Genomic DNA, 23,146 nt, shown 5'->3' with positions numbered 1-23,146 from the left:
ATTCGAGAGACAGTAAGCACTGTCTTACACTTGTATTTAAGTTCTGTACAAGGGATTGGGCATCCATGACGAGCCTTCAGTTTCTCCCTTGAACTTGGTATAAAAACAGCTAGTTCAATTTCCATCTATTTAGCAATGGCTCTGCTTTTTGGTCTGCAGTGGTGTCTATTTGAAGAAAATAACCACAATCACCCTCTCTTTATCACCTCCTTGCTAGAGTGGGAGTGTTGACAATCTCTTTGTGTCAGGGATTGTCAGACTCGGCTTACCCTGATGATAATTATTTGGTACAGCCAAATCCAGCTCTCTTAATAGCTGTATAACTTTGTTCAATTTGGTGTTTTTCTATTGTCTTGATGGGCATGAGAAACAGGACCGTTTTGTGTTTTCCAGCTTTTCATGCCACTCCTAACGTATACAAACGTAAGAACAAAGAAATCAGGATTGAGCCAGATCCATGTGGATTGGACTGCTTTCTGTGGCTGGTAGGTACATCCTCAGGCTATTCTTGCCTTGTTGACTTAATATTCTCTCTTAAGGTAACCAGAATTCTTATGCTCTTAGTATACTTGTTGAGAGCATGAATAGACTTACTGGTTTCAAATGCAAGTTCTACTTGTGGGGGAAAGTGTGTGAATTAATCTCAGAAGCAGGATACTGCCTCTAGTGAGTTATGGGTTTTAGTGATAAGTATTAGCATTCTCCTAAAGAACAAAGTGCCCTTGTGCACATTCTTGTATGATTTCTATACATTATAGTTTCTGTGATCTCATTGTGGAATATACTGATGACAGTTCATCCACGCATTCTCATTTGGTGTAACTTAGATCCTTGTGCCCAATAAATTCCCCCCAAGAGAACGGGGGGAGTCTGTCTCATCATATTTGTCCTTTCTAATTCTCTTAATATCACTTGAATACTAATGGAGCATGTGAGTGGTTTGGAAGTAATTCCTTACTCTAAAATTGTGACTGCACACCTCCCTCCTTTTCAGAAAAAAAAGGTCTCTAATGACATCTTTGACTGTTTCTTCTGTGTGATTTTGTTGTTGTTGTTGATAGTATCCTTCAGCCTATCATTTTCATCATATGCTTCTCCATTGCTCTTTTAGTGAATTCCAGCTTTAAACCAAAGACTATAGTGCTCCATGACTCGCATATATAGAGCAGTACAAATTAAACTTGGATCCTGTCTTCAAAGAGTTTCCTACACCAGAATGGGTAGAACCAAGGTGGCTAGAAGTAGGTAGTCACTTTTCCAATGAAATTTGAAGGTCTCCCTGCTCAAAATATTTGCTTACCAGATGCTACAATGCTGGAAATTCCATAATTAAAATTAATGTCATTCTTTTAAAACTTTTAATGTCATTTCTCTTAAAACATAATTCCCTCTGGCAAGAGAAAAACATTAAGTTTCTTTCTTTCTTTCTTTTTTGGGTGAGGTAGTTGGGGTTAAGTGACTTGCCCAGGGTCACGCAATTAGGAAGTGTTACGTGTCTGAGATCAGATTTGAATTCAGGTCCTCCTGACTTCAGGGATGGTGCTCTATCCACTGTACTACCTAGCTGCCCAATTTCTAATGCCTTAATTGAAATAAAAGATTTTCTGACCAAAAAAGAAAAACCAGGGCATTGAAAGATTGTAGCAAGGCCTACAAAAGAAAAAGAAAACTTGCTGAAAAGGGATATAAAATGTACCAAATACAAACTTCGATACTTAGAGGTAGAAGAGGCCTTAGAGGTAAAAGAGATGGAAAGTGAGACAAGTATAGGCAGTTATGGACTCTACTTTACAGCAGTGAAGTCTATCCATGGACCAGTTAGTCACATCTTATTATTTGCCCTTTCCTTAGAGGGATTATATGGAGAAGGATAGCATGGAGTTGCAATTATTGGGCACTGAGGGAATGAATCTGGCCTTTATGTAGTAATGATGTAAAGAAAGATATATTGTAATGTGTACATTCTTGAAATGTGATTATAAAGTAAGATAACTGAATTTTTTATCAGTTTATATATGCTAATGACTTGTCCACTTCAAAATAATCACCTTCAGAGGGTAGGTCCTTATTCCAACAATGCTGCCATTTTTCACACTTGTGAGAAATGAAATTCTTTGAGATTATTCTAGAACATGTTGTAGCACAATCTTTCAAATACCTACGATGATGATATATTTTCATCCTTTAAGGCAAATATAAAGATCCAAACTTATTTGGTAGATTGTCTTTGAAGGAATTATAATAGAGCATGGATGGATACTATATAGGACGGGAAAGTATGAAGAGATTGCAATCTATTGAGAGTGCCCATAATAATGAGCAGCACCCTTGAAAGTAAAGGTTGATATTTATTTGGGAAATAGTTTTTTAAAATGTTTTAGAGCCCAATCTAGTGAACTAAAATGAATAATTAAATTGGGTAAAAGGGTTGTTAGAAACATTGTAAAACTAAAATAATGATAAGAATGATTGGACCTGCAATTTTATTGGTATTCAGACTTTTGAAAGTGAAGAAACTTTCTCTCTTAATCTTGCATCTTCCCTGCAATTTATAATCTTAAGAGAGTTTCTGGGAGCACTGAAAGGTTGTAAGTTGTTGAGAGGTCCATAACCAGTATATATCAGGGGAAAGACTAGGAACCCGGTCTTTCTCGCCATAAGAACAGCTTTCTACCTGATAGATGATGCTGCCTCTCAAAATAATAATAATGATTTTCTTATGACACCAAAGAGAAAAAATTTGAGAAAAGCAACCAGATTGGACTAAGTGTATACAGAGATCAATACTAGAACCAGCACAACTATGAAGGCATTAAGGAACTAATGTACAAGGAAAAGAATATATCAAAGGCATAGAAAAAAAGCTTAAATCTTATTAATACAAATAAACATGTAACGGAGAAAATGTTAAGCATAGTAAACCAAAAATGTACTTTTGTCACTTTTACAAAATCTTTGGGAGTCATCTATACATGATATCCTGGAAGAGGGTATTAATAGGAAATAAGCAGGTTTCATAAGCAGCATTCCCAACAGCGAACTAAAATTTACCATTTTTACAGTTGACTGGCACAGTTGACTATAAGATCTCACTGTGATTAAAGTCATTCAAAATTTCTTAAAAGATGTAACAATAGATGTAACAATGTAACAATAGAAATAACTCTGTTTAACCATCCTCCTATCATAAACAGCTGGTACAGCATAAAATAGGGAAATATATGTTTTGCTTAAGTTGTTTGCTTTTGTGATGGAGGAGATTTTTGAAGAGGGATTCCCTGTGGATGGTAGAGTCTTCTAGATACTCCTATTTGTGGAGGACATTATACTGAGTACATCTAGCCATAGAACATAGCATATTCTTGGAGAAAATCCCTAACTATTCAAAAGTTTGGCCTGACCAGCTACTTGAGAAAGACCAAACAGGTGAAGAATGTATATTGCCCTGATTACAATATGCACTTAGATGGACAATCTGTAGAATATGTCTATCTGTGTGTGTACATGTCTATATTTTGGACAAATGGACAATGAGTTGATCCTAGGATGAGTTGGATTACTTTCAGGAAACTTCATAGCTTCTACTTTAGCTTCTTAGAAATAGACTCATTTAAAAACATCAACAACAAAAGTATTCTACTTGAATAAAAAGTTTTCTGAAGAATTAAAAATGCATATCCCACAGAGAGTAATGGAGATGTAAATAGATTGCAGCATAGAACCATTAAGGAACTTCAGAGTCTGAGAGGTGTCAAAGATGTCATAAAGGAAGTGTGATGAGAAGAAGGGATGGATTATTATTATGGCAGTGGCTGGTTAATTAACAATCAGAGGGGAAAGAGCGGTAGAAAAATGCACTTATATAACACCTATTATGTATCAGACCCGCACTAAGGCCCTTTGTACAAATGTTATCTCATTTGTCTTAACCATGAGAGATAGATGCAAGTATTTATCCCCACTTTACCGCTGAGGACCCTAAAGCAAATGTTAAATGACACAACTACTTGGCGGCTAAGGCTGGATTCAAATCCAAGTCTTTCTTATTCTGGGCCCACCTTTCTGTTTAGAGCACCCCCTTTCATTACCTAAGAGATTTCAGATATCCTCATAATTGTAGACGGCAAGAGGAAGACCTCTAGAACATTGGATAGACCTGCTCTGTTGATCTTATGGAAAGACAAGAACAACAGTCACACCACAAAAATGGGCATATAAGTGTAGGCTGTGATCTTCATCAATGGAAGAAACATCCAAATTTATGAGATCACAGATCTAGTTGAGTTGATCATTGAAGATGATTTTCTTGTATGACCTATTCAATAGCTCTTAAGACAATTCCAGAAGAAGAGTTCCAAAAGTATTTTGAACCATTGTGATATCATTGAAATTGCCAATATTTCCTAACTACCAAAAAAAAGTCATTTTCTCATTGCTGAAGTTCATAATGCCACTGTAATGAGAATAGTAGCAAGGAGAACAGAGTGCTTAGGAAACTTAGATTCAAATCCTAGCTTCTATACTAATTTAAATGTTTGACCAACAAGTCCCTTAACCTCTTTAGTAGTCATTTCAGTGTCTGTAACATGAGAAGATTAGATGATAGGATCTCTAATGTCCCTTTCACTTCTTTCTAAATATGTGAAATTGTCAAGAGTAGAAATGTTTTATTTAGCAAAGCTGCCTCTTTGAACAGGTAGACTCCCAAACGGTGCTAAATCTCTTCTCACTCACAGCTTTTTTTTTTTTTTTTAACTTCACTTCTTTACATTGCAGCTCCTATCAATTAGAACTTTATTTGAGCTAACAACTTCTAATTATAGAGCATCCATAAGATAATCCATTTCCTTCTTTTCTGAACATAAGTGAAGGATAATAGTGGTACAATGTTGCATATACATGTTGTCAAATACAATTGCTTTGTTGGTTATTTTTTGTTGAATTGCTTCTTTTCTCATTAAAATCTCTCTTTTTTTTAATTCACTGGGATGAAAAGAGAGAAAGGTTGTATTCAAAAGTGAATATGATGTAAAAACCACAAGGTATCAATAAAAATAAGATTTAAAAAGTGTTCTTCCCCCCCCCCCCCTTCCCCAAATGTTATTACCTCCAGAAGGGATTGTAGTTCAGGCCTGATTCAGTCTAGATGCAGGGTGTATGTTGGGATTGGAATGGAATGAGACTTGAAAAGAAATTTACTTAACGGTAGTTTAGAAAGGATACTCAATATAGGGTGCTGGTTCATATAGTTATAGTGCCCCTCCCCCCATCTCTATAACAAAACTTACCTTGTCAGCAGTGTTTGAGTCAAGTGAGTATGGTGACTCAGCAGTGACCAAATCTGACAGATACTGACTCCTCATGGACTGGCCTTTTTATGGCCTACATGTTGAGGAAACTGAATTTTAACCCCAAGTCCATTAAAATTTGAGGACTTCTTTCTTAACTTTTATTGAAGAAATTAACCTAGTCTATATGGCAGGGGACCCTACTAGATATTGCTGCAGGATTCAGGAATCATTATAGCTGAAAATCTTACCTGCCTCATCCCTCAAGAATTCCTCACACGCCAGTCATGAGGTTTATAACTCAATCAAATTAGAAGACTTGCCAGAACAATTGTCCATGAAGTCCAGTATATTCATACTTTTCTTAAAGTGTACAGATTGTTTTTAAGAAGCCATGTCCACTGGATTAGGGATAGAAACAGGGTATTGAGGTAGGACTAGAGACCTAGACCTCTTGCACAATTGTGATCTTTTCCTGAAGGGTACCAAATCCCATTTTCATTTGTCAGTAAAGGTTTCCTTACCCAACTTTGTAAAGCATCTTTCATCGTACAACTCATAAGAAGTAACTAGATGAACAGCAGTGGGATGACTGCATCATCCATTAACAGCAGGGGCTTAAGAGAAAGTGAAAAACTGCTTTTCTAAAGTATTTTTCAAAATTCCTATTGCCTGCTTCATGGAGTTTTCAGCCACAGAAGTTTGATAGTTGATTGATCTGAGATTTTCATTTAGAGTGGGACCTCTAAAACTATGGGCTTCCATAGGGTAATAAGGACATAAGAGAAGAGACTACTGGATTTCCTATTTTAGATCTTCAACTCTATAGTTTGTTTTGTTACTCAAAAGAGTAAAAAGAGGCAGATTTTAAGATACCTGGCAAATTGGGGACATCAGGATGCCTAGATGAGGAATGTGATTTCTCCAGAACCCAAAGAATCTAATAAATCTTTTTTTAAAAAATAATGTCAGTAAACATTTTCTAAGTACCAGATTGATGAAGCAGCTATTTGTGATTTGTTTGAACTATGTGTAGAATCATCTAAATTTTCCTTATCCACCATATTTCCCCAAACTTGACTGAGTTGTTTGGTCCTTAATATTCTTTGAGTTGACATCCTGACTCTGTCCCTCATAGGGACCACCATCAGATTTGAGTCCCTGCTGCCATTGTCTTGTCTGGTCTAATTAGTGTTGTCATCAGTGCTTTTTAGAAAGAATGACCTCAGTTTTTCCTGTTACAATTTTATCAACTCCCTAAAATCCATTGTAAACCAGCAGTTATCATTTGCCTTCCCCTACAATCAGTATGGGGTTATAAAGAGAACTGGTATGATGAAATATTTCATTTTCCTTTATCTTGATTCATTGATTACCTAGTATTAACTAAATAGGATGATTCAGATAATTAGAAGAATTTCCATTTGGCTCTACCTACAATAAATGGCATAGAAGTTGTCACACTAGCCATATATGTACCAAATCCTAGGAACTCATAAGAATTCTTTCCTTTATGATCTGCACTCCAAAACTTGCCTTTGAAGCTCGAATAGCCTGATTAGACCCATTGGTGTGTTTGGTATGAAAATAAGTAAAGTGATTGTTATCCATTAGCCCTTTAAATTCAAAATGGAACACAGGTTTTAGGAAGTAATTTAGGTTTCAATGAGGGATGCTTACTGCCCTGGCACTGGATGTCATAGTAAAATTTACTTGTATCTTTTGCTGGCAAATGATTGTTGTAACCTTCTTCCCACCTAATGTTGAGCATCTCCAGAAAACCTATTTACAAGAGCCCAGTTAACTAGCTGTCCCAGTTTCCAGATTTTACCAGTTCTGCTTTGGCCTGTATATGTAGAAGGGAAAGCATATAGCAAAATTCAAAAGGTAGGATCTAATTGCCCCTAACACAGGCTGATCACATGACATGAGTAAGCTATAGGAAAGTGACATAGATACAGTTTATCAAGCCCATCTCTTTTAGGAATTTCACATCCTTTCAGCTCCACTTTGAAGAATCAGTTTTATTGGGAACTCATATTTTGGGGACTAGGTATGTACAATTAACATCATAATCACCTAAAAAGAGAAAAGGGAAGATCTTCATCCAGGGCCTCCAATTTAACTGGCTTTACAAAAATGTCTCTTTAAGCTCTTCACACAGATATGTTACTGTCACAGGGACAGACTCTAAATTGTTTCCAGCGAACTATGTATGCCATAGCCATTATTCCAGTGACTCATCAGGATGATCAAGCTAGTTATAAAGGTAGTGTAAACTCCAGAGCTTTCATACTACCAAGACAGATTCTTAATTCTCATTTCCCCTTCCATTCCCACTTTTTCATTATGGCTTTGATATCAGTGGTATTCAATACATTTTCCAAAGTGATCTCAGGATCAGGCACTATACTTTCCTACAACCCATTAGTCTTTTCCCCAAAACAGGATTGTCCTTGTTTCTAATGCTGTTGTTAAATGCATTAGCTATTTCTTTATGCACTCAGATGTCTCTGGTTGCTCAAATACACAGGAACCATTTAATTTTCTTATATTAGTGATCTGCTTTTAAGAACTTTTAAGAATAAGCATAGGAATGCTTTCTTTACACTATTAGTCAACTTCTTTATCACCTGTTGACCTAATCCTTTTGGCTCAGTGGGAACCCCTTTTTGTCCCATTGAGAAGGGGTCACCCAAGACAGCCATAGCAGACTCCTTTTTTAAAGCCATCATTTCCTTCAGGACCCATTCTTTTCTTACCATCACGCTTTCTTCTCACAAGTTGATTCTAAACCAGCCTTGCTAATTAACACCAAATGTTGTACAGTAGGCCTGATTCAGGTTGGTTCACTGATTCTGGTTTGGGATTAGAATGAGATGAGGCACTTGTAGACCATCTAACACTTAAAAAATGTGCCCATCAATAATATGGAAAGGCTATAGTGTTGCTTTAGGGAGTTATAGGGCCCCTCCCTCATTTCCATAAAGAAACTCATCTTAATAGGATTTGTTGAGTCAGGTGGATATAATGATTCACCAAACAGTGGACAATCGCCAAGTCTGAGAGATACTGATTTCTTAATGTTTTGGCCTTTTTATATTCTAGGTCAGCAGTGTCAAACTCAAATAGAAACAGATGAATCTATACATAAAGATCCCTGTGGGCCACATATTGATTTAGTTTTAGAATGTTATGTTTTACTGTGGTTTTATTTATTTTGTTAAATATTTTCCAGTTAATTTTAATGTGGTTGAAAATGCAAAGACAAGAGGAGGTAGGAGAACTGGACATAAAAAGAAGAGGAACCAAACTCTTTTTTTTTTTTTTTTTTTTGCCTAGGGTTGGCTCCACATCAGAAAAAAGAAAACCCTTCTCTTGTTCTGTATGAGCCTATTTCCAGAACCCCAAAAGCAAGAGTATTTGTATCAGTAACATTATAGATTAAATAGGATTTTGTTGACTGTTCTGGAAACTAGTGGTTATACATTTTTAAGATTGCTTCTATAAGAATATGCATTTTTACATTCAAACAGCTGACTTACAGATGAGCTTTTAGAATGCAATCCAATTATAAATTGAGTGCTGCCTAAATTTATATGGCCAGACAATGGAAAATTCAAAAAGTACTCCAATACCACAGTATGGAGGTGTCTTAGATTTCCTAAGCCTTTGCCAAAGAATACAAGTGCTGGCAGATTACACCAAAGAATGGCTTTTAATATTTAAAAAAAATTTTTTAAATTATACACCTATTGACAAATTGCTACCGAAAAGTTTGTCTCCAGAGGTTTGGTCCCCAGGAGATGAATTCCTTTTAGTGGCCATTTAGTGACAGTGGTACATGAAACAAGTAAGTCTGTTGGCATTTATTTAAAAATATACATTGATCTATAGAAAATGACACTATAGGATCCACATGTGCAAAAATGTGGCAGCCCTTTTTGTAGTGGCATGAAACTGGAAACTGAGTGGATGCCCATCAGTTGGAGAATGGCTGAATAAATTATGGTATATGAATGTTATGGAATATTATTGTTCTATAAGAAACGATCAGCAGGACGATTTCAGAAAGGCCTGGAGAGACTTACGTGAACTGGTGCTAAGTGAAATGAGCAAAAACAGGAGATCATTATACACGCCAACAACAAGATTATATGATGATCAATTCTGATGGATGTGGCTCTTTTCAACAACAAGATGATTCAAACCAGTTCCAATTGTTCTGTAACAAAGAGAGCCATGTACACCCAGAGAGAAGACTATGGGAACTGAGTGTGGTTTACAACATGGCATTTTCACTTTTTTTGTTGTCATTTGCTTGCATTTTATTTCGTTTCTTGTAGAGGGCTGAAACTATTGAGTCTATGCACTGAGGTCGGTTCAAGCACTTAGGGCTAATTACTGATTGGACAATACTCTATGGGCATATGCTTGGAAAATGGTCCTTCCCATTATTCTATGCTGGCTCAATGATTGGCATATACAGAAGATTGTAGAAATGACTTGGGGGTGGAGTAAAACTAGCTAGAGTCACTTTTTGTAGTGGTAAGACGAGGAGGAATAAGGCACTTGGGGAGATTCTGCTTCCATCCTATTCAATCCTGCGTCTAAAGACCAAGAATAAAGATTAAGGACTTTTGCTTATCTTGACTCCAGCTGATTCTGGGGTGCTAGCGTAGTCATAGCAGCTTCTCTCTCTCTCTCTCTCTTTTTTTTTTTTTTTTAACTGGTTTGATTTGATTTTTCTTGTGTGGCACGATAATTGTATAAATATGTATGCATATTTTGGATTTAACATATATTTCTACCATGTTCAACATATATTGGATTACTTGCCATCCAAGGGAAGAAAGGGAGGGAGAATTGGAACACAAGGTTTTGTTGAAGAATTGTCAACGCATATATTTTGAAAAATAAAAAGCTCTCATTAAAAAAGAAAGAAAGAAAGAAAATGACACTATACTATAAGTGCACTTAAACTTAGTAATTGAGGTGAATGATTGCCTGTATTAGGACTAAGGGAGCACAAGGTTTTAGGAAAAGAAAACAGAAAAAAATGATCATTAAAGGATTTTGTGTCCTAACTACACTGTCATTGCAGGAAGGAGCAAAGGAATATGCTATGCTACACAATCCACGCTCTAAGTGCTCTGGTCGTCGAAGACGTCGGCACCAAGTGGTCAATGCTTCCTCTTCCAACACGTCCACCTCTGCTGTGACTGAGACAAAAGAGGGGGACAGTGACAGGGACACAGGAAATGACTGGGCCTCCAGCTCTTCAGGTATAATGAGCAGATTGGAGATTTTTAATATACTTTTACTTCCTTTCCTCAGAATTATTAGTGTTGTCATCATTCTCATCTCCTGTTCTACTGGGAGCAAATTACCATCCTATTCTTTTGTGGTTAATGTTAGGCAGACTATTTTCCAGGCACATAAAGTAATTGCTTTTATAGGTGATTAAAAATATTAGGATGTCTTATCTTCTGTAGGCTCACTAAAAGTATCTTCAGACAACTCCAGTAGGAGGAAGAGAATGGACATAAGTATTTTATCCAGTTATCATATAATGAGATTTTCATGCCACGTAGTAGAAGATATAATTATTCAACATGGCAACATCTAATAAAAACTTTTGTTCTTAAATTTGTATTGGTCAGTATTACATAAGTCCAGGCAGTTGTGGGCAATATCTTTGTTTATGATGATGCTCCATTTCCAGTTCAGATTATTTGTTGAATTCTCAAGGATATTTGCCAGTTTGTATTTTCAGCATGGGGATTATTTATGTTGTTATTGGCAGTAATAAGAACAGTTATATGAAGTTTTAAACTTTGTTCACACCAATAATGAAATGAAATGGGTAACCATATAGAGAATATGTGAGCCTTCATTATATAACCTGTGCAGCAATTCCTGGACACCCTCAAATATATCAGTTATTTGAGGGAAAATATTCACTTTTAGAGATCTACCTGTAAGTATTGCTATACATGGGAAGCACTCTTGTTTCTCACTGTCTTCTTGATAAAAATATAATGCTACTGAAATTGTAGGGCATTGCCCTTAACTTTCTGTTTTGCCTGCTCTTTTCTTCATCACTTTCTTCCTGTTTTAGAGGCCAACTCTAGATGTCAGACACCCACCAAACAGAAGGCCAGCCCTGCCCCACCTCAGTTATGTGTAGTGGAAGCACCTCTAGAACCTGTGGAATGGACTGGGGCTGAGGAGTCCCTCTTCAGGGTGTTCCATGGTACCTACTTCAACAACTTCTGTTCAATAGCCAGGCTCCTGGGAACTAAAACGTGCAAGCAGGTACTGTCTGAAAGTGGAGAAGAACAGCAGTAGGTGACTGAGTATATCTAACTGATCAGTCAGCCATCCCCCAGTCTGTGTCCTAGGGCTAAGTGTCTAAAGAAAGGTTCCTCCAGATATTTGTTTATTTCAGATCCAAGCTCTTGGGCATCTATATGTGTAGTTAAAGAATCATGTAATCTTAAGAGTTGGAAAGGACCTCAGAGATCATCTAATCCAACCTGTATTCAGTTGGGAATCTCTTCTCTCTCATATCTTTCTCATATCCCATAGTGGTCATTCAGCCTCTATTTGAAGAACCCTATCCATGGAAAACTTACTTCTTTTTTAGGACAACTCATTGTCAGAAAGTTCTTCCTTATATTGAGGAAAATCTGCTTCTCTGTGATTTCTATCAGAACTCATCACCCATTTCCTCCACTGAAACTCTTAAAATGATCTTGACTATATTCTCCCACCCATTAATAGATTTCCTCACATGAGTTTATCCTGTTTGATATTTCATGGAACTTTACTGCCTCTATTATCTAATCTGTCATTTTGAAAAAAGTATACCATACTTTTAATTATGACCTGTATCTCACCAAGATTTAGTGATACATAAAAGATCACGTTTATCTCATTGCTTTAAAATTCTTAATTCCCTTTTATCTATATTCTGTGCAACTCTATAAAAATGAGACTTTAAAAATTATTCTGTCCCTCTTTTTTTGGCTTTTGTGAGTTATTAGGCCCTTCTATTGGCCTTCCTTCTATCTGCTTTTTTCTTGAATTAAATGTATATATGTGGGCAGTTTTCTCTCTCTTATTTTTGTTTTAAAGCCTTCTTGATTAGATCCAAAGTGCTCTTGGCAAAAATATTTTTATCAGCCTTCATTAGATTCGTTCTTAGCCTGACCATAAGCCCTTCATTCCTGTATCTATCTCTAGTCTAGAAATTTAAGTCCCATTCCTACATCACTGTCTTCTTAACCAGCCTTCACTTCTCATATAGGCCTTTCCCCCCTCCCCCAACTCTTTTAGTCAGCAACACTGAGCTACACCCCAGTTCTGCCCTGAGATTTAAACAAGAAGGATGCTTACTGAGTTCCTTCTGGCAATATCTTTTGTTTCCACATGAATCTCAGAAGTAGATAATAGTTTTTAGATTTGAGGAGAATTGGGCAAATTTCTGTCATGTCCTAGATAAAGACATGTTTTGGGGAGGTGACTTGGTGCAACATAAAGTGTACCAGTTCTGGAGCCAGAGGATTGGAGTTTCAATAGTACTACCTCTGTGTGACTTTTAAGAACATTCCTTGCAACATCTCTCACCATCCCCCAAATTTCCATTTCCCTTAAACTGTGGACTCCTCTAAGATAGAGACTCTCTTTTGCCTTTGTTTTTTCCCTGTACTTTGCATAGTGAACAGTACTTGGTGGGCACTTTAAATGCTTAATTGACCAACTGAAGATGACCTGACCATTCATGTCAGGTTGACATAGGACTTTCTCAGTATCCTCTAGCAGGGCAGCCATCGGAGCTCATTGTTTCTTCCTGGGATCAGCATTAGATACTACACAGAAAATTGCTTCCCCCTTAGAGTCTGCCTCCATCAACCCTGGAAATGGCCTCATTTATACAAGAGCCCACATGCCCTGCTTTTTTCATGTTCTTCTTTATGTCATATTCTTCCAACTTCCTGCTACAGCTTTGAATTGCCATTTACCTCTAGATTCTTTTTCTTCTTTCTTTCTTTTTGCAGCACTTTTTTAAAGGAATAGTCTGTTCACTGTGGGCCATTATCCCTTTTAACATCCAGAGAAGGTCTTAGGGAGCCACAGGTTGCCTTGAGGCACAGAGACTGAGTAGATTCCATCTGTGTACATTCTAGGGAATACTCTGTGCTCACACCTCCTTCTGTCTTAGATGTCATTGAATTCAAGTGGCTCTCACCAAGGTGCTGTAGCCTCTTTCTTAACTACTGCTGAAATCACCTCATCTTTGACTTCAGAAATCTCCTTTCTTAAGGGGACTGGCATTCCTGTGCTATTCTAGGCAGTAGCCAGCCCCTGTTCTTCAAGGGCTTTTCATTTAGCCCTTCTCTTGCCCCCTTGGCCCCATCAGCCGCTCTCTTTGATTTCCCCATTCCTCTTTGAGTAGAGCTGTAGAACATACCCATTCTGTGCACCTTCCAGCAGAGGTGTAGTAGCAGCTGCTGATGCTTTGAATTCAGGAAGATCAGAGAAAGGAAACTGGGAATGGGTCACTTGGGCTACAAAGGAGGCAGCAGGGTCCAACCTCAAAGACCCAGGCAAGTCACCTTCATGACTCCTTTACTTTATAAGTGGTCGGGCCTGTGAAATTCCCACACCCAGAATCCCTTCACCATCGAGTTTATCACTCAAAGCTGATAGCTTAGGATGATGCCCTACCAAAGGGAAATCTAATGTCAAGGTCATGGGATCAATCTGAAAAAGCTCTAGAGTAAGAAGGAGGAGGCCTGGGTTCCAGTCCCAGTTCTGTCACTAACTAGCTGTGTGACTTTGGAGAAGCAGTTCTCTGGACCTCAGATGCCTAATCTGTGGAATGAGGAGTTTGAAGTAGATGACCTCTAATGTCCCTGCCAGCTCAGTAATTTTGTGACCCCAGGGAATGGGGAGAACTAGTGACTTTCCCTCTCTGAGCCTCAGTTTCTCTTTTGCTACATGAAAGGGACGGACTAGATAGTTTCCAACTGTAACAATGGTGGTGTGATTCTACATCTTTTTCCCAACAGAGGGGGCTCGTGCTCAGGGTGAGGTAGTGCTTTGAATCTCAATCCCTGTCCAAAGAGAATTTTATAAAGCTGCTCTCTAGGTGAGGAGAGACATCTGTGGAGGGAGAGTTAAGAATTTTAAAAAACCACCACCAACAACAAATCCTCCCCTAAAAACTGTTGGAGCAAAACCTGAGGGGAAAGCCAATGTTGAAGCAGACATGCCGATGGTCAGTACTGTTCCCTCCCAGTCAGGACACCAGATAGAGAATTAAACTGTAAAGCTATGTGACCTCATGTCCCAAGCAATTGGGACCCCCAGGGATGAGCAAGCCAGCTGCCTCTGAACCCACTCTAGCTGGCTACCAGCTGGGGCCCTTTGTCTGGCCACTCGGCCCGAGGGAGAGTGACAGGGCCTGTTGGATTTCTCTTCCAGGTCTTTCAGTTTGCAGTCAAAGAGTCACTTATCCTGAAGTTGCCAACAAATGAGCTCATGAACCCCTCGCAGAAGAAGAAAAGAAAACACAGGCAAGGGTCGAACAAAGCACTTTTTGTGGCCGGGATGGGTATCGATCCTTTCTGCTCCCTGTGCTTGGGCCTCCCTTTAGACTTCCCATCTGCGTTCCTCCCCACAGTCAGCCAAAACAGCATGTTCTCAGTTAGCTTCAGAGAGCTTGCACATGCTCCCTGGGGCCTTGGAGCACTCCTCCTCCTCCTCTCCCCTCTCCTTCCCCCCAGTGCTCTTCAGTCTTTAGTAGGTAGATCACCTTCACACTTAAACTCTTAGCCAAGGAGCTCTCTCTATTCCCCTGAGGGTAGTCCTTCCTGGCTGGATGGTTAGTCACCATTTTAGCCCCTCCTCAATTCTGACTATAGTGCATTCTCTTTCTTGGATTTTGGCAACTTTGGTTGTTTTCTTTCTGGGTTGTGTAATAGCACTGTCTTCTAGCATTTGCCTAGAATTGGAATTTTTAAAAAAATTTTCTCCCTGTCTTGTTGTGCTGATTGATGACCATTACCCAGTAGAAGCAAACAATTTTGGGTTATAGAAGAAATAAGACTAGTTCACATTTCTCCAGCACTAAGTTTTACAGAGCACTTTCCTCACAATAATACTATGAGGTAAGTAATGCAAGTGTTATTAGCCCCATTTTACAGACAAGGAAACTGAGGCTCAGAAAGGTGAAGTGATTTGCCTATGGTCACACAGCTAAGTGAATGTTGAGCCAGGATTCAAACCCCAGATATTGATTAAGTCCAATATTGTTTCTGTTATATTATGTATGTTTCTCTCAGGTTCTTTCCCTTAAAGTATACAGTCTCATAATATTTAGCAGAATACTCCATATTTCAGATTCCTACACATTCTCCCCTTCCACTCTTGATCTAGAACCCTTTCTTCCCACCTTTCATCTTTTTTTCCATTACCCACATTTTGTTGCCCCCAAAGGGAATTGGTAACCTCATGAAGGAAATAAAGGTTGTTTTTTTTTTTTAAATCAGCAGTCAGCAGAGGCTAAATCAAGGTGTCTCGCTTTCATGTGTAGAGCCCAGGCCTCATATCTAATTTTCATAGGAAGCCCCTAGTTGTCAAACCACAGTATCTCAGAATAGGTTGTGTTTTATTTAGCTGCATCTGCAGAGCCCCTCGGGACTATGGCCCTACTCCTGTCTTTTTCTTCCAGGCTATGGGCTGCACACTGCAGGAAGATTCAGCTCAAGAAAGGTATGTTGTTTCTCAGCCTGCTTCCATCAATTCAGTCATCAGCCTCCTCATGTGGCCACCCACCCACATCACCCTATAGGCAGCTGCACTTGCAGACCCTGAGCAGTTCCCACAGATGACAAGTCACTCTGCAGTCATTCAGAGGAGCTCAGCTTCTCGTTGCAGCTAAGGCCACGGCCTTGCTCTTAGGAATCGATGCTGTGGCTTGTCTCTTTGGTGGTGGGGTATCTGCCAGGGTCTAGCTCTCATTTTTTAAATAGATGCTCTGTAGTTCTTGGTCTCCTCTTCCTCCCCATTATATCCCAAAGTGATCTGGAAGTTACCCTTATTTTTGGTTTCTTCTTAACTCAAGTCTAGGAGCACATAGTAGAATAGAAATTCCTTGAGAGCCAGGGCTGCTTTAGTTTTTGTCTTTGTATTCCCTAGCACAGGACTTTGCACCCATAGTAGGTGTATAATAGATGTTTGTTGAATTAAATTGAATTCTCCAAGGCTGTGGCAATCTAGCTTCTTTGGTTTAGGGTATTGGGAATTGGGAAGAGGGGTAGAAAGCATAGTCACAGCTGTGTTATTGGCCTATTCCCTATCTCCTAGATAACTCCGCCACACAGGTGTACAACTACCAACCCTGTGACCATCCAGACCGTCCCTGCGACAGCACCTGCCCCTGCATCATGACCCAGAATTTCTGTGAGAAGTTCTGCCAGTGCAACCCAGACTGTAAGCCTGCACTGCATATACCCCTACTGGCACACACATATCCCAGCTTTCCCTTCCTTTTCATGCTCTCTGAGCTGGACCCTTTTACATTCAGTATTTGTCGTGTGTCAGGCATACTGCCTGGAGTCAACAAGGGACTTGAAAGTCACTGGGAATTCTTAAGTTTGCAGATCTATAGATCTTGTCTGCCCTCCTCTGTTTTACCTTCAAGTGGTAAGATGGGGGCTCTGGACATTTCTTGTTCAGTGTATTCCACAACCCCTCATTTAGGGGTCTTGCTATTTTCACAGGGCATTTTTAAAAATTTAATTTCAAATTTGTATGTTTAAAATTTCACTAAAATTCACTTCTTTTTAATGTAATCTGGTAGGAGACAGGGATCTGGTGACAGCACAAGTGGAGGGTGGGCAAGGGGAGGGAGGACAGGTTGCTTGCATAGTCCTTTCCCTTACCTCTCCCCACAATGCTTCTTTCCCCTCCACCACCCTGTCCCTTGTTGTCGTAGTTTACCATCAGTTCTGACCACAGTGGGCTGATTGATAGATATCAAAGTCAGAGTCTGCAGAGCTTGGAGGCCAGGCAGTGCAAGATATGAGTACCTTCTGCCCACAACAGATACACATCTCGGCCACAGCAGATCATTCTGGGTAGAGCAGTAGGTGGAGGAGGGGGCTGAGTGGAGAACATGCATGGTACTGTCAAAATGATACTTCCTGTTCAGGCAGGGATTTACCAGTGAGGAGCACTGATTGGGCTCTTTCCAGGATATACTCAGCCCCCTTCCCAGGCCTCACAAGCAGAGGGAAGGATGATACTGGGGAATGAACTCATCAGTTCATTGGGTCAAGGAGATCTAAGTCACAGGATCATGAATTAGGGCCTGAAGGGTCACCAAGGCCCAGAGAGGTAAACATGATTCACTCAAGATCTGAGTGGAAGAGATTTGAACTTAAGTCTTCTGATCCCAAACCCAGTTGTCCCCCACACAGATACTAGATCATAGAACTGAGAAATCATTCAGCCCCTTTGTTTTCTAAATGGACAATATCTAGTATCCACATAGAAGGGGACATAGGTAGGTAAATAGTGCTGGATTATGAACCATGTCTTCTAGCTCCAGCTCTCTTGCTACTCCCCCTCACTGCTTCTCTTCTAGTCTGAGCTATTTTGTGGAATGGTAGATAGACTCTGCTCCCCCCCACATCCTCAAACCCATTCCATTTGCCTCACTGCTGCCCTCTGAACCACCAAACTCCAAAGAGGGCTATTTTCTCAGGGTTGGTACAGTGACCTGGTGATCCCAGCTGCTTTCCCATTGCCCTTCTCAGGTCAAAACCGATTCCCAGGCTGCCGCTGCAAGACCCAATGTAACACCAAACAGTGTCCCTGCTACCTCGCTGTTCGGGAATGTGATCCTGATCTGTGTCTCACTTGTGGGGCCTCTGAGCACTGGGACTGCAAGGTGGTCTCCTGCAAAAATTGCAGCATCCAGCGTGGTCTTAAGAAGGTATGGACTTCATCAATTGACTCCCCAGAGCCTGGGGCTTACACATGGGAGAGGAGGAATGGTTTTCAAAAACTTTCCTTTTTCAACTTCCTGGGGCTTCCTTCATTGTAGCTTCCACACCTCAGGAGTTGACTGTGAAGGATTTTTGTCCTCTTTATCTTCTTTTTCCCAAAATAGGGAATCATTCAGAGAGCCAGTCCATTTATACCTGACAAACCTAAGCAGAACAGAGAAGTAGGATCTTGCTTATGCCTTCTGTTTCTGCTTCACAAATGGCAATAAGTTCTTGTGGCCTCAGAACTAAAGAAACCCACCCTGCTCCAAATTGGAAGTGGGGAAAGATAAAGGAACTCACTCCCCTCATGTTTTGTTTGCTCTTCCTCCTCATCCCCCACATAGACTTTGGCAGGTTTTTGCCATTCAGATCCTTTCAACAGTTGCCCAGTGCTGTTCCCTATGTCTCAACCCTCTGCCCTTCCCCACAATGCCTGCCATGTCTGTCACCTGAAGTCTGACTGCCTCCTCCCTAGCACCTGCTGCTGGCCCCCTCAGATGTGGCTGGATGGGGCACCTTCATCAAGGAGTCTGTACAGAAGAATGAATTCATTTCTGAATATTGTGGTGAGGTGAGCCCTGCAGGTTTGACTCAAATTCTCACAGTGGGTGAGGCTGATAACACCCCCTAATTTTTCTGTGGGTTGGGCAGCTATGAATTACTCCCTAAATGTTTCAGTTCAGCTCTCATGTGGCCTCTCTTAGGGATTCCAGTGAACCATCTGCAGGCCTGAAACAAACCACTGTTCCTCAACTCCCAAGCAATTCAGCTTATGCAGGGGGAGGTGGAAAATGGAATCACCCTATACAATAATTTCTTGTGGTTCTCTAGGATTCTAATTTCTTGTGTGTAATCCAGCCTCCTTCATTGAAGGGGGTTGTCCTGAGCAGACATTGCCATTTATGTCCTCACTTTTCACTCTAACTGTTTCTAGCTTATCTCTCAGGATGAGGCCGACCGACGGGGAAAGGTCTATGACAAGTACATGTCCAGCTTTCTCTTCAACCTCAACAATGGTAGGAGACCTTGTTACTGCTCATCCTTAGTGGTATTGGGGCAACCCTTTTCCCTCATGGTTCCTGATTCCATATCTAATCATAGACCTATCCATTAAACTCTCACAGGCAGCTGTTGGGAAAAGGTCTTCATATGACTCATGGTACCAATGCCACATATGCACAGCAGAAGCCTCACTACCACTAGTAAGGGTCTCAGAGATTTAAAGTGAGAAAAGTGGGAACCTGAAAAGGGTTCCAAAAAAAGGAGGATGCCTTCTCCCCATCCTGAGAGGTTTATTATATATGAAGTTGCTATTGAATCAAAATTTCTGTTGCTTTGGGGAGATTACTTGAGACCTAAACATAAAAGGTCCTAAGGAGTTGTTCTCTATATGTAGAACAGAATGATGAACTCATGTCTTTTCTTTGTTTATCACTACACAGATTTTGTGGTAGATGCCACCCGAAAAGGAAATAAAATTCGATTTGCAAACCACTCAGTGAATCCCAATTGCTATGCCAAAGGTAAAGGCTTTATGGAGTAGATGGTGAGGCGGGCTGAGTTCTGGGACACATAGATCCTTTTTCTGTTGATGTATATGGCAGTACCTGGTATTCAAGATGATTCTTCCCTTCTCCAAAGAGCTTTTCTCATTCTTTACTTTGTTCATCTACAGAGATTCCTCTCCCCTAGATAAATGCCATTGAAGAGTATTTTCTCCACCCCAAGCCATCTCAAAATTCATCAGGAGGATTTTAAAAAAAAAAAAAAATCTTAAGGCCACTTGAGAATAGATATCCTCATTGATTACTTCTTAATTTGAAGTGGCGTAACACTAGGATCAGTTTTCCTTTTGAGGAACCATCTGCAGAACTTAAAGACACTGAGAGAAATGTTCCTGTATTTCACTAAAAAACTAGAAGAATTGGCCCGAGGTTAGCCAAGAGCCAGAGGAATAGCCTTTGATTTGTTTATTTCAGTGGTGATGGTGAATGGAGATCATCGGATTGGAATCTTTGCCAAAAGAGCAATTCAAGCTGGGGAAGAACTCTTCTTCGATTACAGGTGAGACTGTTGAGAGAGGCAGATCTGGAGGGGCTGAGAGCTGGGGAGGCTTGGATTGAAGGTGCAAAGGGAAAGTGTGAGGGGGGGGTACTGTCTTGTTGAGTACAAAAGTTCTGCTTGTATAACCAAACTCTCCCTTTCTTCCTTCCTTGACATGACAGGTACAGTCAAGCTGACGCCCTCAAGTATGTGGGAATTGAGAGGGAGACAGATGTCCTCTAGTCTTCCTGTGCCCCAACCTCCAGTACCTCTAGCAGCGCTGCCTCTGCTTTTGTGCTCACATCATGGCTGCTTCAGTCTCCTGCACTGTCTTCTATACCCAGAAATCCTCTCTTCTTACCCCTTCTGTAGTGAAGCCTAAGCTATGGGCGGTGGGGGAGAAGTTCTTTGTCTCAGAGTGAAATCAGGGAGCATTTAGGGCTTGGATTCTCAGGAAAGAGAGAGACAAAGGCAGGGAGGAGGGGGGAGTATGTCCTCCCAGCTCAGAGGCAAACAGTAAAGGTTAGGGGCTGATATCTGATAACTTGGTTTCCTGTTAGCTCCCTGTGCTGGGGGCCAGACCCAGGGCAGTATCTATGGGGACTAAAAAGTCAGCAAATGCACTTTCTTATCTTAGATCCCTAAATCAAGATCTTTCATATAGTTAGGTTCCTGGCCCCATCCGTGACCCAGGAACCTGGAAGGGCTGGTAGCAATGAATGGGATTGGGAACCAGAGTCATTGGAACGTGAGTTCATGGCAAAGTATGTCCTGACAGCATAGATTGAATTTAAGTAGGGGGTTGAGTCTTCTCATTCCCTCTTTTAACTTTCTTCTCTATTGTCTAGTGTCAGAGGCTTGCTAAATCTGACCAGTAGTCCAGTTGCCAACAAGAGCATGAACTATTGCTACCTTGACTAGTTACGCGGGACATGAGAGGGCCTGTATTCACTTTTTTGCTATTCGGGGAAGAACTGTGCTAAAGGCAGGAGCTAAGATCCCAGGGCTTGAGGACAGGAGCCTTTGAAGAAAGTTTTGTCCATGCAGATGGACTGGTATTTTCAGATTTCCAGGAAGGAATATAAGGTCCCCTGCTACCTCCTGTCAGGCCCTTAGAGGTGTCATGCTGCTGAAATGGTGAACAGAGGCGTGGGTGTGGGTGTGTGGGTGTATGTGTATGTATGGGCATGGGTGTGTGTGGGGTGTCTTGGGTAGTTATTTTGTTCTAGCTTCCTTCTCCTCTCTGTCCCCCCTCCCCCAGACCACACTAAAAGGACCAGGGTCAAGTATTCCTTTGGGGGGGGAAGGCCCAGATACAGGTTGGAGGTAGGGGAATAGGATACAGAGGATACAGATACAATTTGCTTTCCTGATTCTGGCACCTTCTGTTTGGTATCGGTAGATTTGTAGGGGGTGGGGTGGGGTTTAACATGCATGTGTGTAGAGGTGACCATACATGTTAATTATAAACTGGCAATGCATGGATATGGGGCTACTGGATCTTCTGCCGCTTTTCAGTACAGAGGCGGCTGGGTCCTCTCTAAGGAAACTTGCCAGCAAAGCACTTTAACTGTTTCCTTTAGAAGACCTGAAGGGTGGGTATAAGAATTAAGCCGTGGTCCCTGAGATCCCACCCCAACCCTAGTTTCTGAGGAAAGGGAGATTGCTTTCCTTCCATCCAGTGTCCCTGGGGGAGCGAAGAGTATCGGTGTTGACAGAGGGGTCTAGTCATGGTGAGAATAGGGCCAACCAAGCAGCCCTGTGTTTGGCAGGTTTGCTGAGCTGGCAGGGAGCTGGGGAGTGCCTGTGCTTAGGTGGAAAGGACAAAGGCAAGTCCGGGCTGGCCATGGGAGTGTCTGGAACAAGGGTGCAAGGCTTTATCCTGTCTCTCTAGGGAGTGAGTGCCTTTCTTCTTGATCTGGACTGATCATCCTCTGCCTGTCCTTATACCCTTAGGTGTGTCACATTAGGTTGGGGTGGAGTTCCTTCCAGGCCATGTTAGCCTAGGGCTACCATCCTTCCCATGGGGATTTCTCAAAGAAGTTTCCCAGCCAGTTCAGCTGGCCATCTGCCCCCTTTTCTTATCCCCTTCTCCAGCTGCTCCTCAGACATTCCTAGCCAGCTCTTGGCAGGGGCCAGCTGTTTAGCCAGCCAGCCTCAGCAGTGATTCTGAAGTCTACCCCTGCTGTGTGATGAAGGGAACACTCCCTTTCCCACCGCCACAGACTGCTATGGGCACTGAATTGCTCATAGATTAGAAGGGAAAACCAGAGACATTAGGCAAAAGTTCAGAAAGCCTGAACAGCTCAACTTTTTTGTTGTTTTGGAGTGGGTTTTGGGGGGCGATGAGGGGTGGTGGTGGTTTGGTTTCTGGGTCTCTGCAGCCATATGGTGGCCAAGAAGAAGGGGTAGGCTAAGGTTGTTATGTGCTAGGATTGGAGGAACTTTTACCATACTTCTTTCAGGCTTTCTCTGGTTTTCATAGTCTCTGGGTTTTATCCCTCTTATCTTACTCAATCCTTCTTACATCCTTAGTGTTCTCTACCACCCACGATCTCTATTTTAATTTCCTTCTTATTGTCAGGAATGGGTAGAGAGGCTTGATGTCAGTGTGGCTTGGTTGCCAGTGAATCTCACGCACTTTAAAATCCTGTGGCTTGTGACCCTTCATCAGAATAAAGTGGTAGAAACTATTCTGTAGCGAGCTGAGCAATTTTTTTCGGTCTGAGGGGAAATGGTGGGCAATGTGTC

General features: G+C 40.9%; 1 protein-coding gene across 1 annotated transcript in view; it reads left to right on the top strand.

Annotated features, from left to right (window-relative positions):
- Positions 1 to 23,088, top strand: part of EZH1 (enhancer of zeste 1 polycomb repressive complex 2 subunit) — a 38,622-nt gene extending 15,534 nt beyond the window's left edge. Inside the window, exons 10-21 of the mRNA XM_003768161.4 lie at positions 394 to 485; positions 10,393 to 10,573; positions 11,410 to 11,606; positions 14,781 to 14,872; positions 16,030 to 16,070; positions 16,665 to 16,790; positions 18,119 to 18,297; positions 18,828 to 18,923; positions 19,287 to 19,368; positions 19,795 to 19,875; positions 20,332 to 20,416; positions 20,578 to 23,088. Coding sequence (XP_003768209.1) covers positions 394 to 485; positions 10,393 to 10,573; positions 11,410 to 11,606; positions 14,781 to 14,872; positions 16,030 to 16,070; positions 16,665 to 16,790; positions 18,119 to 18,297; positions 18,828 to 18,923; positions 19,287 to 19,368; positions 19,795 to 19,875; positions 20,332 to 20,416; positions 20,578 to 20,638 — 1,313 coding nt within the window. The 3' untranslated portion in view covers positions 20,639 to 23,088. The remainder of the gene's footprint in view (positions 1 to 393; positions 486 to 10,392; positions 10,574 to 11,409; positions 11,607 to 14,780; positions 14,873 to 16,029; positions 16,071 to 16,664; positions 16,791 to 18,118; positions 18,298 to 18,827; positions 18,924 to 19,286; positions 19,369 to 19,794; positions 19,876 to 20,331; positions 20,417 to 20,577) is intronic.
- The last annotated feature ends 58 nt before the right edge of the window (positions 23,089 to 23,146 follow it).

Source organism: Sarcophilus harrisii, chromosome 4 (genome assembly GCF_902635505.1).
Source record: "Sarcophilus harrisii chromosome 4, mSarHar1.11, whole genome shotgun sequence".
In the NCBI taxonomy this organism is placed as follows: Eukaryota; Metazoa; Chordata; class Mammalia; order Dasyuromorphia; family Dasyuridae; genus Sarcophilus; species Sarcophilus harrisii.
Note: the sequence above shows the minus strand (reverse complement) of the source record. Positions and strands in the feature narration are given on the sequence as shown.